This window comes from Pleurodeles waltl, chromosome 1_2 (assembly GCF_031143425.1).
Source record: "Pleurodeles waltl isolate 20211129_DDA chromosome 1_2, aPleWal1.hap1.20221129, whole genome shotgun sequence".
Taxonomy (NCBI): domain Eukaryota; kingdom Metazoa; phylum Chordata; class Amphibia; order Caudata; family Salamandridae; genus Pleurodeles; species Pleurodeles waltl.
This window is the reverse complement of record NC_090437.1, coordinates 345,890,444-345,909,543: the sequence shown is the minus strand read 5'-3', so window position 1 is coordinate 345,909,543 and position 19,100 is coordinate 345,890,444. Positions and strand designations below refer to the sequence as shown.

Sequence of the window (19,100 nt, the reverse complement as noted above, 5' to 3'; positions counted from 1 at the left end):
CAAAGCAGTGGCCATAGGCGACAGGCAGGCCAACACTTCACGCCGCTGTAAAGAATTCAGAGGTATCCAAAAAGAGTCTAGCAGTATACTTCGCAACTTGATGTAGGACAGAAGTAGCCGCCACCATAATTAGATTTCTATTCCAACACATTGGTCAAATAATATGCATGTAGCCTCTGCAGGGTGGGGGAGGAGAGGCAGGCATCTTGCTACTGCAATGAGGGGTCTCAACTTGCAGTGTCGAAAAGAAGCAAGTAATACCGGCAGACACCTCTTTGGTATGACGTTCTGGGTATAACAAATATATAATGAAAAATATCACTATGTAGTGAAAAATATAACTAATTGATTGAACTAAGTTACTAATTAATGCTAGTGTGACCTAAGAGTGATGCAGCATCTACATGTTGGTAAATAACAACTCTACCATACATACACATAGAGAAGGTAATGTCAATCTATCTAAGGGCAACTCACATGTCACTCCACGTGGGTACGTGCTTTTCATTCATTGATGGGGGACCTGACGTACTATTCTTTCACTCTTAATTGAAAGTGATGAGAGGGCAAAGACATTTAGAAGTGTAAATTTGAAAGCCCTTCTCTTCCCTGCCTCTTCCGACCACCAAGCATAAGAAAAGCTGTCAAATGCTGTCTGTGGCATTTTCTGACACGGGTTACAGCAATTTCTCACTTAGGGAAGCCTTTCTTAAAATGTCCCAGAGTGCTCCGGAGTATTACAAGACCCGAAGGTCATTGAAAGAAGAAAGATCACTTCTTAGAGGAGCCTTAAATGCACACAGCATTTTATGAAATGACACCTAAAAAGGCCCAGCTGACCAAAAAAACAGGCTGACTTTCTATCTTGTTAGTAGCGCTTTGAGAAACTCTTGAGGCACGCACTGTGGTTTGATCTCTGGCAAAGAAGCAGGGCAAATAAAGACTGCAATTCTTCATCAATCTAGGCTCAGACCAACTTCCTTCACAAAAGCAGTCACAAATAGTCCCATGAGAAGTATAAACTACCCAGGCTGACAATGACAAGGGCCATTTACTTATTGGAGCAACTAGTTTCATTGGATGGGGAACATCCTCCAACCTTTAGCCCGAAATGATAATATCTTCACTGTTCATATTTACTAACACTTTTGACAGCTGACTGATGTAAAAGTTCAAATTAGACTTCTGTGCTGGCCGCTTCCAAAGTGGTGGACAATAAAAACGTAACTCGTCTTTAAATAGCAGTAATACGTGGCCAACAGTTCTTGAGATGCATTAGAGATTGAATGCACATTAATGGTATTCTCACGTCAACTGTGGGCACGTTTGTATTTCCTGTTACTAGTAGCACAAAGTTGTATACAAATGCTGATTTACAGTCTTCATGCATCCCTTGGCATACTGACCGTATTGATGATCAAAATCTCCTGCCAATAAATAGGTTAGCTCATTTAAATCAGAGCTTAGAGGAATCAAAGAAATATCATTACTGGAAAAAAAGAAAGAAAATCTGAAAAATGTCCCTAACAAAAGACTTTGCAGAACAACGAGTCTAAAATACTAGGTCCTTCGAAATGTTAAAGCTTCTTTTGAAGAGATGACCGAGTGTCAATCAGTACCACGGGGTTCAGACATTTTACAATGTTTTCTCTATACATGGGTCTACTCTTTCGCCCTACAAGCAAGTAAGACACTTGTCTCTTGCACAAACACAACTCCCATATAATAGAAATGCCAGGATTTTTATGGTACAAATGAAAAGTGTGAAACAGTGAAAGCGGAGCTACATAAAAAAATGAATTAGATTTTTGGCTTTGCCCTTTTTGTAGTATTCAATTGATTGTTCTCATTTATCACCACTTGTGTGTATATGCTCCTCCTTTTCATATTGGTGTTCTGTGTTTTCAAGCTCCCCTGACATGGTCTTGCTGTGCATTAAGTCTATTTGAAAAAGCTTTTTTAGAGCAAACCGCTCAAGCTCACTCCAGTGCTACAAGGCTCAACAGCTATTCATCAATTGATTATCCTTCAGGTTGGATGGCGCGGAATCCTGAGCGACTATGGAGGAAGACTTATTTCCAATCTCACTTCTCTTAAGCAGACCTCACAGAAAGCGTGGATGATTCGGAGGCCAGTGACTGTCCAAGCTGAGCTTCTTTTCTACTTTTTTAGCAGTGTGCATGCCCTGTTCAGAAAAGATGTTGTGAGGAGGACAACATGCATACCAAGGTCTTTGTAATACCTTAACGACCCATGGGAACTCTTTGTAGATGGTAAAGTGTTCTTTTAAGTGTGCTGAAGTGGCCATGTGCTGAATCCACTCATCTATACCAAGTAGGGTTACCGGTATAAGGGGCAGTGACAGTGCCTCCTTACAAAGGAGATGTCACAATACACAATACATCCCCAGCACCCTGCAGAAGGCTGAGGCTACAAAGAATCTTTGCACTAACTTTTTCACTTAGGTTTGTCTCTCCACTAGAAGACTCATACAACATGTTTGTGTATTCACTACACATTAGACATTACTAGGGGCAAGAAGCAGATTTCAGCAGCTCGACCTCTGTCAGAGTCGCAGTGGCGTTCATGGGACCACTGTGTACTTTACTGTCTACTGACCATACGCTGGACGAAGACTTGATCCACGGAGGCGAAAAAACACACTTCTACTGGGATATAACACCCCTACAGAGGACTCCGGTGTGAACCCCTCTCCCAGCCTCGAATCTAGGCCAAGATGAGGCTGGCTAACTCCATGCCGCAGTTGGGGTACGCCCTGCACAGAGCCGGTTGAGCAAAAGGAGCAAGGGCAGGCCGGGCACGTACCACCGAGAGCGTGGTACAAAGACACCCACTCCTGTGATTAATTATCAGTTATTACTGGCCTCACAATAACATTTCAGCTTTCCCTCAGAACCAGCATTCCAAGATGCCTTGAAGGCGGCCCCCGGTGCAGGAGCAGCGCTGGGGATAAAGCCAAGTCACAGCTCAGTTAAAAAAAAAAAACTGCGTGTCTATGGAAAGGGGGAGATAGAGAAACGGAGAGAGAGAGGGGCGAGAGAGAGAAAGCGGGGCGAAAGAGAGGGTGGGAGCGAAGGAAAGTCAACATCTGAAAATCTCCACGAACGACCCCGTGTTCCACGCTGGCAAAAGTTACAGCACAACTGGTCTGTACTCCTTCGGATGGGAGAAAGCTGCCTGCGGCCACATGAAGTCAATTATGCTATTCTGGAGGGCCCCCTAAATCTCCCATCAGGCTCGAATATGGGAAGAAAGAAGGGGAGTAAGGGAAATGTGAATTAAAAAGAATACATGGAACTGAAGGGAGAAAGAGAAGCATGACAAAACCTTGGGACAAAGAAAAACAACTGAAACACTATGACAAGGATGGAAGAAAAAAGTTACTCTAGAGATAGGAAGGAAGTGTTCAGATTGGGATAGGAAGGAAGAATGGGGAATTAGAACTAACGAAGAAAAAAGGAGGGAACATGAAAAATGAAAAAGAAGAAACAGCGAAAGAATAAAGGTAAGAAAGAAATAGAAAGAAAAGGAAGAAACGGGACTAGAGCAAAGCGGAAGTGCAATAAAAGACACGAAATAAAGAAGTGCAGTAAAACAAAGACGCAGCGTGTTAAAAGAACAAAAGCAGGAAAGAATAAAAGAAGAAAGGAAACATAAGTTAAGGTACAAAAGCACAGAAAAGAACGGAAAAGACAATCTGAGAAAGTAAAAGAGGGGAAGAAAGCCCAAACACTGCCACATTGTGACCTGCTCTTTCTTTCCGCTACAGCCGCCGCTGCTGGGTGACCTTTGTGCGACCGTAGGTGCAGGCGGCACTCACACTGGAATGGCACGCGCCTGGAAGCGTGAAAGGCAAGAAGGAAGTTGCACTGGTCTGCCGGCTTGCAAACTTTGCCTGGCACAGCGGCGGGCACAGGCGGGCAGCGCGGAGCTTCACATGCAGAGGCAGGCAGACCCCCTCACCCTCCCCCCGCGGCGAGCCGCGCAGCCCTCCTTACCTGCTGGGACATCCTGAAGAGCAGGTTGGCCTCACCGGGCTGCCATGTGCCCATGAAGGCGGGCTCGCTGCTGGGCGTCCTGGTGCCGTACTGCATGGGGCTGCCGGTGCGGGCGCCGCTCCGCTCACATCCGCGGCCGCCTGCGCGGGCTGAAAAGTGAAGGTGGAAGCTGTGAGCCTCTTGGCAGCCGGCAGCACGCGTGCAGAGGAGTTAAGGAGCTGTCTGCGCGGTGCCTGTCACTTGGGGCAGGGGGAGGGGAGTGCAGCTGCAGGAGGGGCGGGGGGGTCAGCGCGTCTTTCGCACCTTCCGCGCGGATCCCCCCTATCATTTATGCATGGGCTGGGGGGTCCCCTGGGCAGCTGCCTGTCAGGTGTGCGTCCCGGCAGCAGCCCCATCCGGGGGTCGCTGGAGCGGGCTGCGCGCAGAGCACACAGGCGGCACGGGGCAGCGCCGGGAGCTGGCGTGGCCTGGACGGGGAGAGCTGAGCAGGCTGAGGCCACACTCGGCCAGGGTTGTCTATCAGAAGCGGCATGCCACGTCTGCCACCGGCCACTCCGCACACAGCCCCTCAAAAGTTACTTTTGTAGCTGTCACTGGCCATGCATGGGAATGTGTGCTGTCACTGTCCCCACTCCGCCCCCCTCCCAACGTGCCACCTGCCAGCTAAGACAATGACCAGGTGGGCACCTTTTCGCCAGGCACGTGTTACGCGCCACTCCGCGAAACCGTGCCCAGCTGTCCTAAAAATGCATTATTCGGTTATTTCCCCTTTTTTTGAAGAGGTCTGTGGACAATGGTCGGAAAAGACATGCCACCCCCGCCCACAACACATAGATTTAACGAAATCACATTTTCCTAAAATTGATATAAACTGAAATTGTAAAAAAAAATTGAAATGCATAAAAACAAGAATTCCATCAGACGAAAAACCAAGCAGGATACCACTGCCATAGAACAAAAACAGAAATGCATGTATTCCATGCAAAAAAAACGTATATACACGCTTTTGTTTAAAAGCCACAAATTATATTTACTGCTCGGTTGTAATACCATGTTTTTAAACAATGTAATCGTTTTTAAGCAAATGGTAGTAGTGGAAATCATCATGCAGTCTTTTTCAATAATGTGCATCTAGAATTAGAAATAAAACGATTTATACTGACCATTTACGTAGTCCACGCCAACAGCCGAACCGTTGCTTGAATAATATGTATTACAGTTACCCAACGCAAGGGTACTCATTGCTTCGACTTCGAAAGAATGATAAACGCACTCGCCTCCGCTTGGATTACAACCTGCGCACCGCAGATTGCAAACATCTCAGGAGCGCGTGCAGTGACGCACTGAGCTATAGTCTTTTTTCAGAGGTACCACTACAATTGGACGGATGAGCTTTAATCCTAAAATAAGACGGACTGCTCAAAAATAAGGTGTAAAACTAAAAAAAAGAGAGAGTGCGTCCGGAGGAGGGATGAGGCACTCTCCTGTTGAGGGACGGCAGTAAAGTGAGGCTGGAGGAGCCCAGGGAGGCGCGCGGTGCTCGCGGGGTCATTAGCGCGCGATGAGGAGCGATGGGTCCTCGCGCCGCTGACACAAATGGGCCTCCCCGGCCGCAGCCTCAGCCTGAAAGCTTTTCTGTTAAAAACTTTCCCCACGGCGTGCGCCACCATTAGACGCGCACACGCTCTCAAACCCGCCACCCTCACGTCCTCTGAGGGGAGGGGAGCCGGGGTGAGCCCAGACAGATTCTCCTTCCGTCGAGTGCGAGACCAAAATTGAATTATATTTTTTTATGAGGTGAAAATGGACGTAATCCCTTTATGTTGTCTGGCGGGATGGAATAACAATTACGCCAGTGACAACCACAAAAAATTTCTTTGAATAAAATACACATATTCTACATTGAAAGATTAAATGTTTAAGGACAGGTCGACTACTTGGTAAGGGGGGACGTAGTCGTAGTGTGCCAACAGAGGCTGTGCATTTACAGCCAGCTATTACCCATTTAAACTGGCCGTAAAATGTGCTGGGCTCTCGATTCGTGAAGTGGCACTCAGTGCCTCAGTCAAGCTGCCTGCTCAGCGCCTGACCTTCCCGCTAATGGCTGTTATTTGTGGGAGGCTTAAGGACACTGTCAATACCAGGCTTCCTCCTCTCCCCGCCCTCCATCACCCCTCCACCCCATCTCTCATTCCTGCTCCTCCCTCACTCCCCTCCCCTTGGATCCCAGTGTCCTGCAGTCCTCGAAAGAATACACAGAAACCCCACCAAAAGCACAGACACGAGTGGCGCGCGGCAGCAGGCCGCACCTGCAGTAATAGACTCTTTCATTAAAAGTGTTATTCTGCAAGACTCGGGCGTCCCCGCGGGCCGGGCCGTGTCAGAGCCGATATAATTAACTAGAGGCTCAGCAACGGATCAATTACCAGACAAGCCGGTGATAGTGAAATCAATGGAAGATCATCAGGCACATTATCAGTGTTGCAAGTCATTAGGGTAAAACTGAGAAATGTGCTCCCCGCCGGGCCCTGCAAGGTGGCCTTGCAGAGTCCAGGGCTCGTCTGGGGGCGGGGAGGGGTGGGGGGTGTCTGCTGCTAGGGGCCGGGGACAGCTCTGCCCACCCACAGGAACTGCGCAGCCCTGTAACTGCAAGTGACAGCCCGTGAGGCGCACTTTATTAAGACACCAACTCCAAGTTTGTTTAGTTCTTAAAGTCTTTCCCGGAAAATCGATGAAGTGTGCGCAGGGGTTATTAGTCGGGCTCGCTCGTACGTCCAACGCAGCCCCAACCCCTTTTACCCCAGGCGCCAGGTTACTTCGCACAGGTGCAGTCCTAGGCAGTAAGCCGGAAGAGGGCACAGCCGAGCTGCCAGGCGCGCCAAGCGGATCCTTCCCTGAGAGGACACGACAGTCTTTTGGGCATATCGTGATATGCGGTGCCTAGTCCCAAATATAACAATAGGAGTAGTCTCGAATATCGCCAACCGCAATACAAACGGCTCCAGTTATTAGCTATTGTTACTGTTCAATTTGTGATCTTTGAATGGGGCGGTGTTTCAGAGCACCGTCTACGTCAAAATCTCTTGTATTGCTGAGAATGTCAGTCATAGGAACCCTGTCCATTCTTTAAATAGGCATTATGTGAAAATGTCTACCCCCCATAAAGAAACCCAGTATCTCGAAAAAATACCAAGAAAACCATAGCCACTATTTTTCGTGGGGTGTGGGGATAGACCAAACGTCCCAAACAGGCATGAGGGATGATGGATGAGAGTTGGGTTAAGTGAAAGTGGGTGGGGGGAAGTGGGGTGGTGGCTGGAGGGTGCCTAAACTATAAAACAGCGTCAACAAACTAAATATTGATTAAACAAATTGTGTACTAAAGCGGAAGCCACAGTGTTCTTTATTTCCACACAGCTCTCTACCGTGTTATAATACATCACGATTACAGGGAAAGCCTGCAATTGCGGGGGATTTGTTTTACTTTCTTTGCTATATTATTAATAAAACAGGAAAAACACATTTCTAATATATTCTCTTTCAAGCTGCAATGAAATTACCCCTGCAGCAGTTCCCAAGTGTCCTACAGCATCAGGAAAGAAGGGCCGTGTGACAGACGTCACAGCAGGACAAATGTCACTGTCAACTCTAGACGCTGGTTAGCTTCTTTGTGCTTGTGAGAAATCGTCACTATTGGAGTCTGAGGTATCTCGAGTAGTGGGATTGTTCAAGCACTCATTCATGCCTGCACAAGGCTGTAGGTAGGAAAAAACACTTCAAAACCTATTCGAAATAGTATTGAGCATCCAAGTGATGAGAGCGAGCCCAGCATTATTTCTTTTTTTCCCATCTATCCTTCTCCACCCTCATTTGTCTTTTCTCATTCCATCCACCTACCTCAAGCGTTTTTTTCTGTCTTTTTCTTTCCTTCCGTCTCTCATCCATCCATTCAACCAACGTCAAATTTCCTTCCTTTCCAACATCCCTCAATATATCAATCTCTCCGTTGCTCTCACCGAGCCCACTTTCCATCTTTCTTTATATCATCCTTCCTTTAATCCCTCCCTCCCTCTTCCTCTCCTTCCTTTCCTTCATTAAGCAAATAATAATTCTCTCCTTTCACCCAGTCAACCTTATCTACTTCTACTCACCTATGCATACTTTTCTCCATTCATCTTTCAACCATCATCCATCCATTTCTGCAAAAAACAACTTTTCGTTCAGTCCCTCACGCCAATCTCTTCTTCATCAATCCACTCTTCTTGTGTTCTTTCTCCTTTCCATCCATCCATCCTCAGCCCTTCAGTTTGTTCTCTCGTTTCGTTTGTCCCCCTTATCCCCTAGCTCTATCACACTATTTTCTTGCAGAGGCATTTTAGAGCTTCTGTTTGGAGTCTCGATTAAAGAACAATAAACATAAATGGAAAAATGTTTTACATTACACAAAGCTCCAGAGTGACATTACCCTCCAAACTGCTAAAGTGGGAGGTACATGATGCCCTGGGCCTGCAGATCGTGTACAGTCACAAATGTGCAAGTCCCCTTATTTTCAAAGGGGACCCCCTTAATTCAGGATAGCAGCCATCACTGGGAAATGCTGGGGCTGTGCTTGGCTCCTACATATTTCATGTTTCTTCATAATGGCATCGTTAAGGTACTGTGGTCTGCTGGAGCCTATAGCTCCAGGTACTTTGACATGAAAGCCCAAAATCGAAATGATCCGCCCCATAGGGTATGTCTTTCCAATTTCATATATTAACTTGAGAGTGTGCATACATCCGCTGTGACTGCTGTGTGGGTTGAAAATGAAATGTATTTAAGGGATACCGTACTCAACAACTGCCAGTAAATAATGGACGTAGTACAATTCGTCTGCAAGTTCCGCAGTCATGCACAAAGTACGCTGGCATAGAGTTGCATCTATGACCTTTTAATATGCAAGATCAAATAGGGTACCTGAGACCAGGCATGTTAATGCAGTATACAATTGAAGCAATATATGTAGGCCATGCTACCTTTACCTACTCCACACTTGTTTTAGCAGAGATTCATATTTCTTTTTAGAATGTTTGCAACCTGTTAGGAGTAAGATATTTCAGACATATCAGCTATTGTTTTAGTGTAGCAAACTGCATTTAAGAGGAATGGACAGAGTAAATATGGGACCTAAAAGTGTCTGAAAACTCAAGTTAATCACTGATTTTGTTGTCAAATTCCTTCACTATTTCTAGTCTTTTACCTTCCCCTCTATTCTTCTCCTGTGCGCTTTCACTTACCTCACTATCCTTAAAATGTTCTGTTACCAGCATTGCATCTCCTGTCAATGGAAGACAGCAGGACATTAGGAGTGGGTGACCTTTACTTGTACCCTTTGGGTAGAAATACATTTTCCTTATTTCAAAGTTTGCCTTTATTCTTCTGACCACAACAGGTTTTATATGCAGGCCATTTGGACAACTTAGTGCTGTTGGCCCACTGCTCTTTAATTCTCTTGCCCCATGAATAGGTTGACGTTAATGTTGATTTGAAGATTAATATAAATCTTTCAACATTCAAATTGTAAATCTAGGTTGAAATAAATTTTGTCTTACCTAAGATTTTGATTTTCTTGCGATTTACAAAATATGTTGCTCCAAGCATAGGTTTTGAAAACCCAGTCTGTCAGATTACCAGGGATTCTCCTGAAAGTCAAAAACCAACTCCGTGGAGTCTGCCAACAAAGGAAACTAGCACATTTAAGGTGAGACACAATAATGCATTTGCCTTGTTTTTCCCATTTTTTCTGTCTCCACAGGAAATATAATCCGTATTTCCCTGTGTAAACTGCGAAAATCGCAGTTTGCACCATGCAAAACGCGCATCGCGATGCACATTACCATTTTGCGAGTCGGTACAGACTCGCAAAATGGGAATGCGACTCGCAAATAAGGAAGGGGTGTTCCCATCCCATTTGCGACTCGCACCGCGATGCAGAATTGCTTTGTGACCGCGAACGCGGTCGCAAAGCAATTCGCAGTTACCACCAGTGTCACACTGGTGGTAACCCATTCGCAAAAGGGAAGGGGTCCCAATGGGACCCCTTCCCCTTTGTGAATGTTGCCATAAATGTTTTTTCAGAGCAGGCAGTGTTCCAATGGACCACTGCCTACTCTGAAAAACCGAAACCAAATGGTTTCGTAATTTTTTTGTATTGCAACTCGTTTTCCTTTAAGGAAAACGGGCTGCAATACAAAAAAAAACTGCTTTATTTAAAAAGCAGTCACAGACATGGAGGTCTGCTGTCTTCAGCAGGCCACCATCCCTGTGAGTGCAAGGAATCTCAATGGGGTCGCAAAATGCGACTCACCTCATTAATATTAATGAGGTGGGTCTTTGCGACCCCATTGAGATTCGCAGACGGTGTCTGAGACACCGTTCTGCATCCGATTTTACGATTCGGAAATTGCGAGTCGCCTCGACTCGCAATTTCTGAATCGCAAAATCGGAATTTGCTACATCTGGCCCCAAGTTTTTGTAGGTGTACACTTCGTGTAATAGGAACTCCTTCCCAAAAAAGTCTAATTCATAAGAAGGCTTGATTTTGTGAAAACTGTAAAGTGTTTTTCACTGCCAGCCCGCATTCCCATTTTCTGTCCCTACTCAAACGGAAAAACCTCTTAGGTTGGTGGACCTCTCCAACACAGTAAGCCCTTTGATAAAAAAAAACTTGAGTCTGTAAATTATAATTTCCATTTAGGAGTGAAGATCAATTTTTCATTTTTGTAGTTGAAACCTGGAGTGCAAGAACATTTGAAAATTGACCTGAACACGACTCTGAAAGGGACTTGGTTAAATTTCCTCTGCTCAGCGATGGCTCCCTTTTCACCTTGTCAGTTTTTGTTCCACAGTCACAGGATATTGCATTTGTAAGGGTGTGTATATTTGGTCACTGATCAAAATATGCTTCAGAGAAATTATCCAAGCAGATAATGGAAGGCACTCTTGGGGTCTATAGAAAAGGAAATGTCTACATTATATTAATCATCTTACAGCCAATTGCAAGATAGTTTAACAAACTGTTTCCATGTGGTTGTGTCACCTGTTCACAAAAAAATCCCTCTGACCTATTCATGATTCATAACACCATAAACATCAAAATTAAGAAATAACACATAATTTTTAATGTAATTATTTTCTCTTAAAATATAGAAATCCCCCATTCCAATATTGTGGCACAGGGCTTTTCTTAAAAGAGTAGGTGTTTTCTCATGACCTTAGAGATTCTTGCATTCTTGGGCGTTTCATCACATTATCACTTATGAGTCATCTCCAGAAGATGCCGGTATTGTCCTAGTGGCTGAGTTGGCAATGTTCCAATGAAGACCATGGTACACTATTGGGAACTACTGACTAGGCACCCCTAATGGGCCTGTAGAGACAACGGCAAAGCCATCAGCACTCAGATTCCAAGATGAAAAAAAAAACTTCTTGACAATTATAGCCTAAAGAATACAGAACGAAAGTGGAGGAAATTACTCTGCATAAAAGTACCAAAGTTGAAGAAGAATATCATAATGCTTATCTGGAGGAAATTTACAGACATCTCAGAGAAGACTTCCATAGGAGGCTGATATTCAGCAACAGATGGGTGGTGTACATTTCGAGTTCAGAATCGAGCTCTCAGTATCTCAGTCAGCTCCATGAAAATTTCTAGCACTTAAAACCAGGGTCTGGCTCACTGAAGGCAGAGTCCCATCTACTGAATAAATTATTACAAATTTAACATCAGTGTTAATGTGGAGATCAGAGATGTGCCAACAATATTTCAGGCAAGGATATTGGACACAGGGACATTGAGCATGGAGGTAGCGTCTTTGAAAGGAATCGAAAGTCCCAATTGTAGGGTTTTAAAATTCTTAATTTGCTGGAGGTGAAGTGTTTTACAAACAGGAAAATCCTATGTCCACATTTGCTCGAGAGTTGTTTTCAATGACATTCGTCATCTCCATCAGTTTCAGAAAGGCAAGCTTAAATGATTTTCAGGGGAAATTAATAAGAAGGATGAAGGGGTCAATAAATGACCAACTCTTTGAGATTCATTCCTCCATCGAGTTAAAAGAGCATTGGAATGCTACTTTCTGTAAACTGTGCTACAAAAGGGATTGAATGATATTAATAAAAACATCATTACTCCAGAGAAGCTGACATTCAACAACTCCGTTCTCACACCACTTAGTTCGGAAGGAACCCAGACCATAAAATCAACAGATAAGGGGACAGAATAGTCTCTTTTTGACACAACTACAACAAGGAGGGCAAAGTTAATAGGCCTCACTTTAATGTGCTAATGCAGGCAAACTGCATGTGTGGATGCTAGTGTCTCCATTCATTGTCACGTCAAGGGCAGACCTATTGGGTTTGCTAATGCTTATTTTGTTTTATACAGGTGGATTGTGCACCCTTATGCATGTGTGTAGTTAAATCTATGCATACATTTATGTGTGATGTGCACGATTCCCGATTAAAATATTTAAAGAAGCCTAAATCAGTGAAAAAAAATCTGAACACAGTGCATAAATGAGATAGATAACTCAATGTGTGATGCCTAAGAGTATTTTCGAGGTACAAAGTAGACCATCAGGCACTGCGAGGCAACCACTCCATTAGAGGTGTAATGATCCATATATCAGCCAATATCTTAAGGTGAGAAAATACTCCTCTGGATAGAGACAAAACCCTTTCTATGTGTCTTTTGGAGATTTAGCAACATTATGTCCTGCAGACATCTGTGCTGTCCAGCCAGACATACAAAGAAAAAAACTGTGAAAACTGCAACTATATAGCATACAATCAGATTACTGAAATCCTAAAACTGATGGGACCCATGGCCCTCCATGTTTATGAGGAAGGTTGGTTCAGTGACAAAGTGAACACTTTTTCAAGACAACCTTCCTTCAGTTTTCAACAATTTCCATCGTACCAAACCTGCAAAAAAATCTGAACTATCCCTTGACAAGACCATATGCCTCCAGAATAATACCCATTCTAGACCCTCTTTTAAAATTTTGCGATTTAGAAGAAATTGTTCTAGAGTGTCAGATTTTAATATTTAGGGAATGGAATATGAAACAGAACCCAGCACCAAAACAGTCTTCAAAAAAGTGAGAAGATTTGGAGAAAATTAGGATTATGATACATAATAACTGCAAACAAACCCCGACGACAGAAGATGAATCTGCTTGCTTCTATCAACCCTAATCCCATTCTCTCCTTTTGGTTGCATAAAAATATCTCCAAAGCAATTCCACGTCTGCTGTTCCAAAAATACTGAACTAAGCTACATAACCTTATAATTCCTTTATAGATCAAAATACCTCGTGTCACATTATTTTATTTTATTGTATTCCATGTGCATAACAATTAAATTGAAAATGTCATAACACAATATATGACAATATATTACAAGGAAATCTGTCATCCTTTTTGTTAACATGATATCAGGAATATTTACAGACTTAATGAAAGACTGATACATCTAAGACACTTTTACACTACTAATAACAGGTTTAAGAAAAACTGAATATTAAGTGACGCATGAGCATTTATAACAAATATATTTGTATAAATTAAACCGCTTCCAATCTTGTGACTGTGTTTTTTATTAGTCTGATAAATTGTAGAAATTAACACGCAGCTATGCTGGGTTGAGAGACTTTCCGTCTTCTCAGTTTATTGTGATCTGAAGTGCACGGATGCCCCTTCAGTAGATGGGTGGTATAGAAGAACGTAAAATTAGTACATTAATGTCTGTTTCTGTCCAGGTTAACAGGGAAACCACTCATTGTGTTATGTTATGGAAGCCTTTGACCTATTATTTATCAAACCCTTCCACTATTAGTATAAGAAATGAGGAAGTTTTTAAACTCCTTGAATTTTTAAAATTCCCTTCAATACTCTTTAGGCCAAAAAACAAATAGTTTATTGTATTTCTCCTGTATATTATATGCTTTCATCCCCTTGCCGTCCGTGTTATTTTCTTTTATTCCCCCTTTCCCTTACAAACAGATAAAACGTATAAAATGCTCTTAGTACTACGCTGAAAAATTGTCTCCTTATTTTGTCTAAGAGATGTTTGTCACTTTACACTGGTCATACATTTGTTTTTCATTATTTTTTTGACTTACTATTATCAATGATATATCCAACTGACATGTCTCAGCATTTTGTATATTTCAATATTTTTCTGTATTTCAGTATTTGCATTTCTAAATAAAGCATTTTTAAAATAAAAACGTGGAAAATGAGGATTAACCTAATGTAAGATAAAAATAAAGGGTGCATTGCACTAGCCCATCCCTCACATGTAATAATTCAATCAAAAATAACCAATCCAACCATTAGGGAGACACAATTGTAGACTTGGTGGGATCACAGCAGATCCTAAAGTAACAGTCTTATTTTGCCTGTACATGTTTCAGAGAAGTAAATCAGGTGTTACAGTTCAAATCCACATAAAGATTTGTTCAAGTGGACACCGCGTGATACTCTGACTGTGTTACTCCTCTGTGGGGGGATAAAGGACATCAATAACCAATAGGAGACCTGGATATGCATTTGTGTATTCACCACTCTGAGGGTGCTGTCTCGAAGAATGGCATTACGGTTGGAAAATTCCACATCCCATTTAACTTCAAGGGTTAGGTTTCTATGTTAAGCACTGCAACCTGCAACCCTGCTGTCCTCAAAAGTATAAATCTGGGGGGTACGGCACAGAGCAGCTCTGACAGGAGGAAACAGCACAGGCCCTGGAGGAATGTTATTGACCTGAACGCCAACAATGCATGTGTTGGGGGTCCTTGGACAGGGGGAGTGGGAGTGCCTTAGGGAGGGATTTTGGAACGGCACAGGGGAGGAAGGGAGTGAAGTCACCCGTGGAAGCAACAGTAAGTATGCCACAAAAATGGGATACCCAGCCAGCTGAAGAAGGTGCACCACCTCAGCGGGCAGGAGTATGCCCACCTCAGAAAGCATCTTTGAGATTTTTGGGGATTGGGTCTGCAATCACCATACAGCATTATATATTCCCTCACTTCTTCTGACTAAGAGGCATGTTAAAGGAAGTAATGACATCGTCCTCACTAAATGTTTCTCATTGGAGTTACAAAGATATGGTGATAAGTGACAAATCTTAAAAGACAAAAGGACAAGTAACAGTAGAGGAGGGGAAAGTGTCACAGGGAGGAAGGTGGGACAGATTGAAAATAAAAGGACTACAGAAAGGAGGGCCTTTTTCTAAGTAAAGAAACACTAGTAAGTTTTAACAATATTTCTATCAGGAAGTACTTATACCAAAGTGTGACTTTATATAACTTTCTGTATAGGGGACTGGGACTTCATTGTGGACTTCGAAACAGATTGAAAAAGTAGAATTTTAAGGAGATAATACAGTTATGACTATTCCTTAAAATAAATAGTCCTGGTTTTGAAAGGTAAAACGGAGTAAGGGTCTTTCACACCCAAATCAATTTGCTCAAGTTCAGCAAACACAAAACACATGTATGCCATTTGCTACTGTGAATGGCTTAGCTCACTTGTTTGCGGCATCTTTGACAGTGATCTGACATGGATTACAGAATTCATAGAATGACATATGGGTAACAGGGAATAACGGGGATGTTTTTCAATAAGAGGTCCTGAGTGACATAAAATAGACAACAAGAGGGAATCTTGAGTTGTCTATGATGTCGCTCGGAACCCTTACTGCCTCTGCCACTCCCACACCTGTGCTCTCTCTCTATCAGAGCAGACGGCAAGCACCATGCTGACAGACTTTATGACAGCACTGTCAGAGCAGTCTTAAGTTAGTTTATGAGAAAGTCACATGGAGCACAACTTTGTTTCCCATTGTGGTTACGTCATAGCACTGAATCGCCAGATTTAGAATCTGGTATTCAGCTAGTGATGCTCAGTGAGAGCTACACATGCAAATAAGTTTCATAGTTTTAAAGCATTGTTGAAGGGAAAACGGACTGCATAGACACAATGCAATTAGCTAGATCCATGAAGTCTAACCTGTCAGCAGCTCTTTACTTGCAGGGTTACAGAAAGTGTTCATTTACGATATTTATGAGCTGTACCAAACTTTAAAGTCTTGGGCCCTCATTCGGACTTTGGTTGAACCTGAACCGCCACGCCAGCGGCGGTCTTTTGACCGCAGCTAGGGTGGCAGTGCAGACTGCCAAATAACGAGTGTGTCGGTTTGGCGTATGCCAAACTGCCATATTCCCGTTGCTACCGCCAGGGCGGCTGGACCCACATCGCCAACCCGCGGGCCACCCAATACCGCCGGCGGTGTGCAGAGTTCCCGTTCCGTAAGGGGTTCCATGGCAGGAGCACTGTTGCAAAATCCGTGGCGGAAAGGCTACCGGCAACAGGAATTTGCATTCCTGCTGCTGTTAGATGACTCCCTGCCCCCCCACTCCCAGTAGTGTCCCCTCCCACACCCACACCCCAGTAGTGACCCCTCCCACGCCCACCCACGATCCTCATACTGCACCCTTATTCCTCTAGACCAACAAGAAGAAGTTTTCTCTTGTTGCCCAAATGAACCCAAAAGACAAAAGTGGGCCATAAATGAAGCCTACTTGGATTCAGGCTGTCACCGTGCCCAGTCTCTCAACATGTGCTTTGGTTTGAAACAAAATCCCCTTCTTGTGTTGTCTAGAATGAGTACGGAATCGTTGGGTACTAAGAAATATTCAGAAAGCCTCGAGCACAGGACTGCAAAATGGCACTGAAAAAGGAAACATCAAGTACAACAAACGGAAGGACTTGTTTTACCTACGTGATTTAACGTGACAAGCTACTTTTGGCCAGATGCACACACAGTGGTGTCTAAGCATGGATAAGTACTTACAAAGAAGTGCACTGCTATTTGAATAGACAATGATCAAGGAAAATGGTAATGTACCACACTGAGGTGAAGGTGGTACCCATTCTAATGAAGAGATTAATTGTAAGGGGTAAACGGCAATGCTGAAAAGGTAAGTTTTGGTTTCAAACTGTGGGTTGAGGTATTTACACAGAAGTGGACAGATATATGCAACTGCCAGGGCATAGCAAAGGTATTGTGTGGGATAAAAGAAGTTTGCATGGAAAGACTGACAAAGATGTTGGCTGGAGTGAAGACTTTGTTCAGTACTTTGAACCGGTGACTGTAGCAAAGGTTTAGGACGCTTATGCGTTCATGAGGGTTGCCCCATTCTTTTACAACTGATTGCAATTACAAGTATTGCGGTGCTTACAGAACTGGTGATTATCAGGTGCAAAGTCTGCATCCACAAATGTATTCTCGCAGGCCCAATCCCTGGAAATTTAAAAGGAGGAAGGAAAGGCCCGATAAATTTTGGGGAGGAAAGCACTTTCAAATATGATCTCATGTATTGGGTAGCGATTAGTGAAAGAGTCATCATGCATGGAGACCGGACATGAAACCTACAAGCAGTTTTATCTCTGAGACCACGGATTATTCAGCTACAAAAAGTAGCACAACCAGTCACTTGTAAGTAGTGTTGGGTGAGGCAAAAAAGTAAAAAGGTGAGCGGAGACAGTGGTCTGGATTGGCTCAGAGAGCCCTTCACAAGCCTTAAAAATATTGGCATATCAATTATTCAACAAATACTAGGTAAAAATATGAAAAAGTCTACTCAAAGTTGAAAAAATTTATTTCCTTGACATAAAAGTGTATCTCCTTAGTACATCAGACTAAATCATTACAACGAGTGATACTTTTTAAACATGCGCTCAGAAACACTGCTCCCTCCCCCATGCCAATGCCAATAGCGAATTAGGAGGCATATCTGTTGACATGTGGACCCTGGATGTGGCCTAGTTTCTTCTTAAACAGGAAACAACATTATAGATTATTAAATCAAATTGGGAGATGTTTTTCTACAGAGCGCTTCTTGAACTAGCATAATGGAAGGTGCTCTCAAATGCCTCAAGGAAGAAAAAGGAAGCTCAGTAAAATAAAACACTTCCCTAAATTCGCACAATTTGACCCGGCGAGGAAGACATGATTGATCTCACGTTTTCTGGTTTCACCTTGTGCAACTCAGCCAGTGGGTGCGCATCTGTTTCTCACTCCTGTTTTTTTTTTTTTTTTAACATCAACCATCACTGCTTTGTCTCTGATTCTTTGCATGAGGTTAGTTGGTCAGTGGCAGACAGAAGCCACATTAAAACTCGACTTGATTTCGGCTTGGAAGGTCTAAGAGGACCTGGAGCTGAACCAGAGCAAGACATCTGCCTCGAGCTTTCAGTGGCTCACCCATGTCTACTTGGAACTGTGGTCTTAGTGTTAATTTTGTTATTGGTGGACACCTCTCTGACTTGCATTCTAAAATATTCGGACAATTCCTATCTGCTTTTACCAGACAAAACGTGTCCGTGAAAAAACTGAAGGTAAGGGCCTGTGAGGTGAAATTTTAAGTTTTGTGGCTGGTGGAAGAGAGATGGCAAAATTCGTGCCAGGAACAGGGTGACAGCTCGTCCTTATGGACATTGGTTGGGACTCCACTTTCCTTGTTTTCAGTCAATTTTTATAATAACACTAATAGTGAATAATATAATATTATTCACTATTAGTATAATAAAAAGGAATACAATGAGCTGAATATGACCCCCTCGGCAGCTGAGGTAAGTAAAAAATACTTTTAAATGTATGTTGTGTGCATGCTTGTGCTCAGTGTGTTTATGTGAGAGAAAGTGTGCGAATGTCAAATGGTGTGTGATGCCTTTTTCCGCTACCGGTGGCATTTTGGTGAATTGACATCCATGCACTTAAGTCCCAGGCATCCTTTTAAAAACATAGGTAGACGTTCTTGATTATTGATTTGGGAGACTCAATGTCCTCAGAGCACAGGGATCCTTTCTAATCACTCATTGTGCTCCCATGCACAGACTCAGAAGGCGCACAGCTCTTGAATCAATCTCACTCTTCTCATTTGGAAAAATGTGTAATTAAAGAAATATTGGATCTGACTTCTGAAAAAAACGGTGATCAACACTGTTCATTAGCTCCCACACTGCCTCTGCACCATG

The 19,100-nt window shown here is 43.4% G+C and overlaps 1 protein-coding gene across 15 annotated transcripts in view; it reads right to left on the bottom strand.

The window, feature by feature from the left end:
• The window catches only part of BNC2 (basonuclin zinc finger protein 2), a 1,044,043-nt gene that overhangs the window by 400,893 nt on the left and 624,050 nt on the right, over positions 1–19,100 (bottom strand). For all 15 annotated transcript variants that reach the window (XM_069239536.1, XM_069239525.1, XM_069239544.1 and 12 more), the window contains one exon: positions 4,020–4,168. In XM_069239536.1, the coding sequence (XP_069095637.1) occupies positions 4,020–4,115 (96 nt within the window). In that variant the 5' untranslated portion in view covers positions 4,116–4,168. The remainder of the gene's footprint in view (positions 1–4,019; positions 4,169–19,100) is intronic.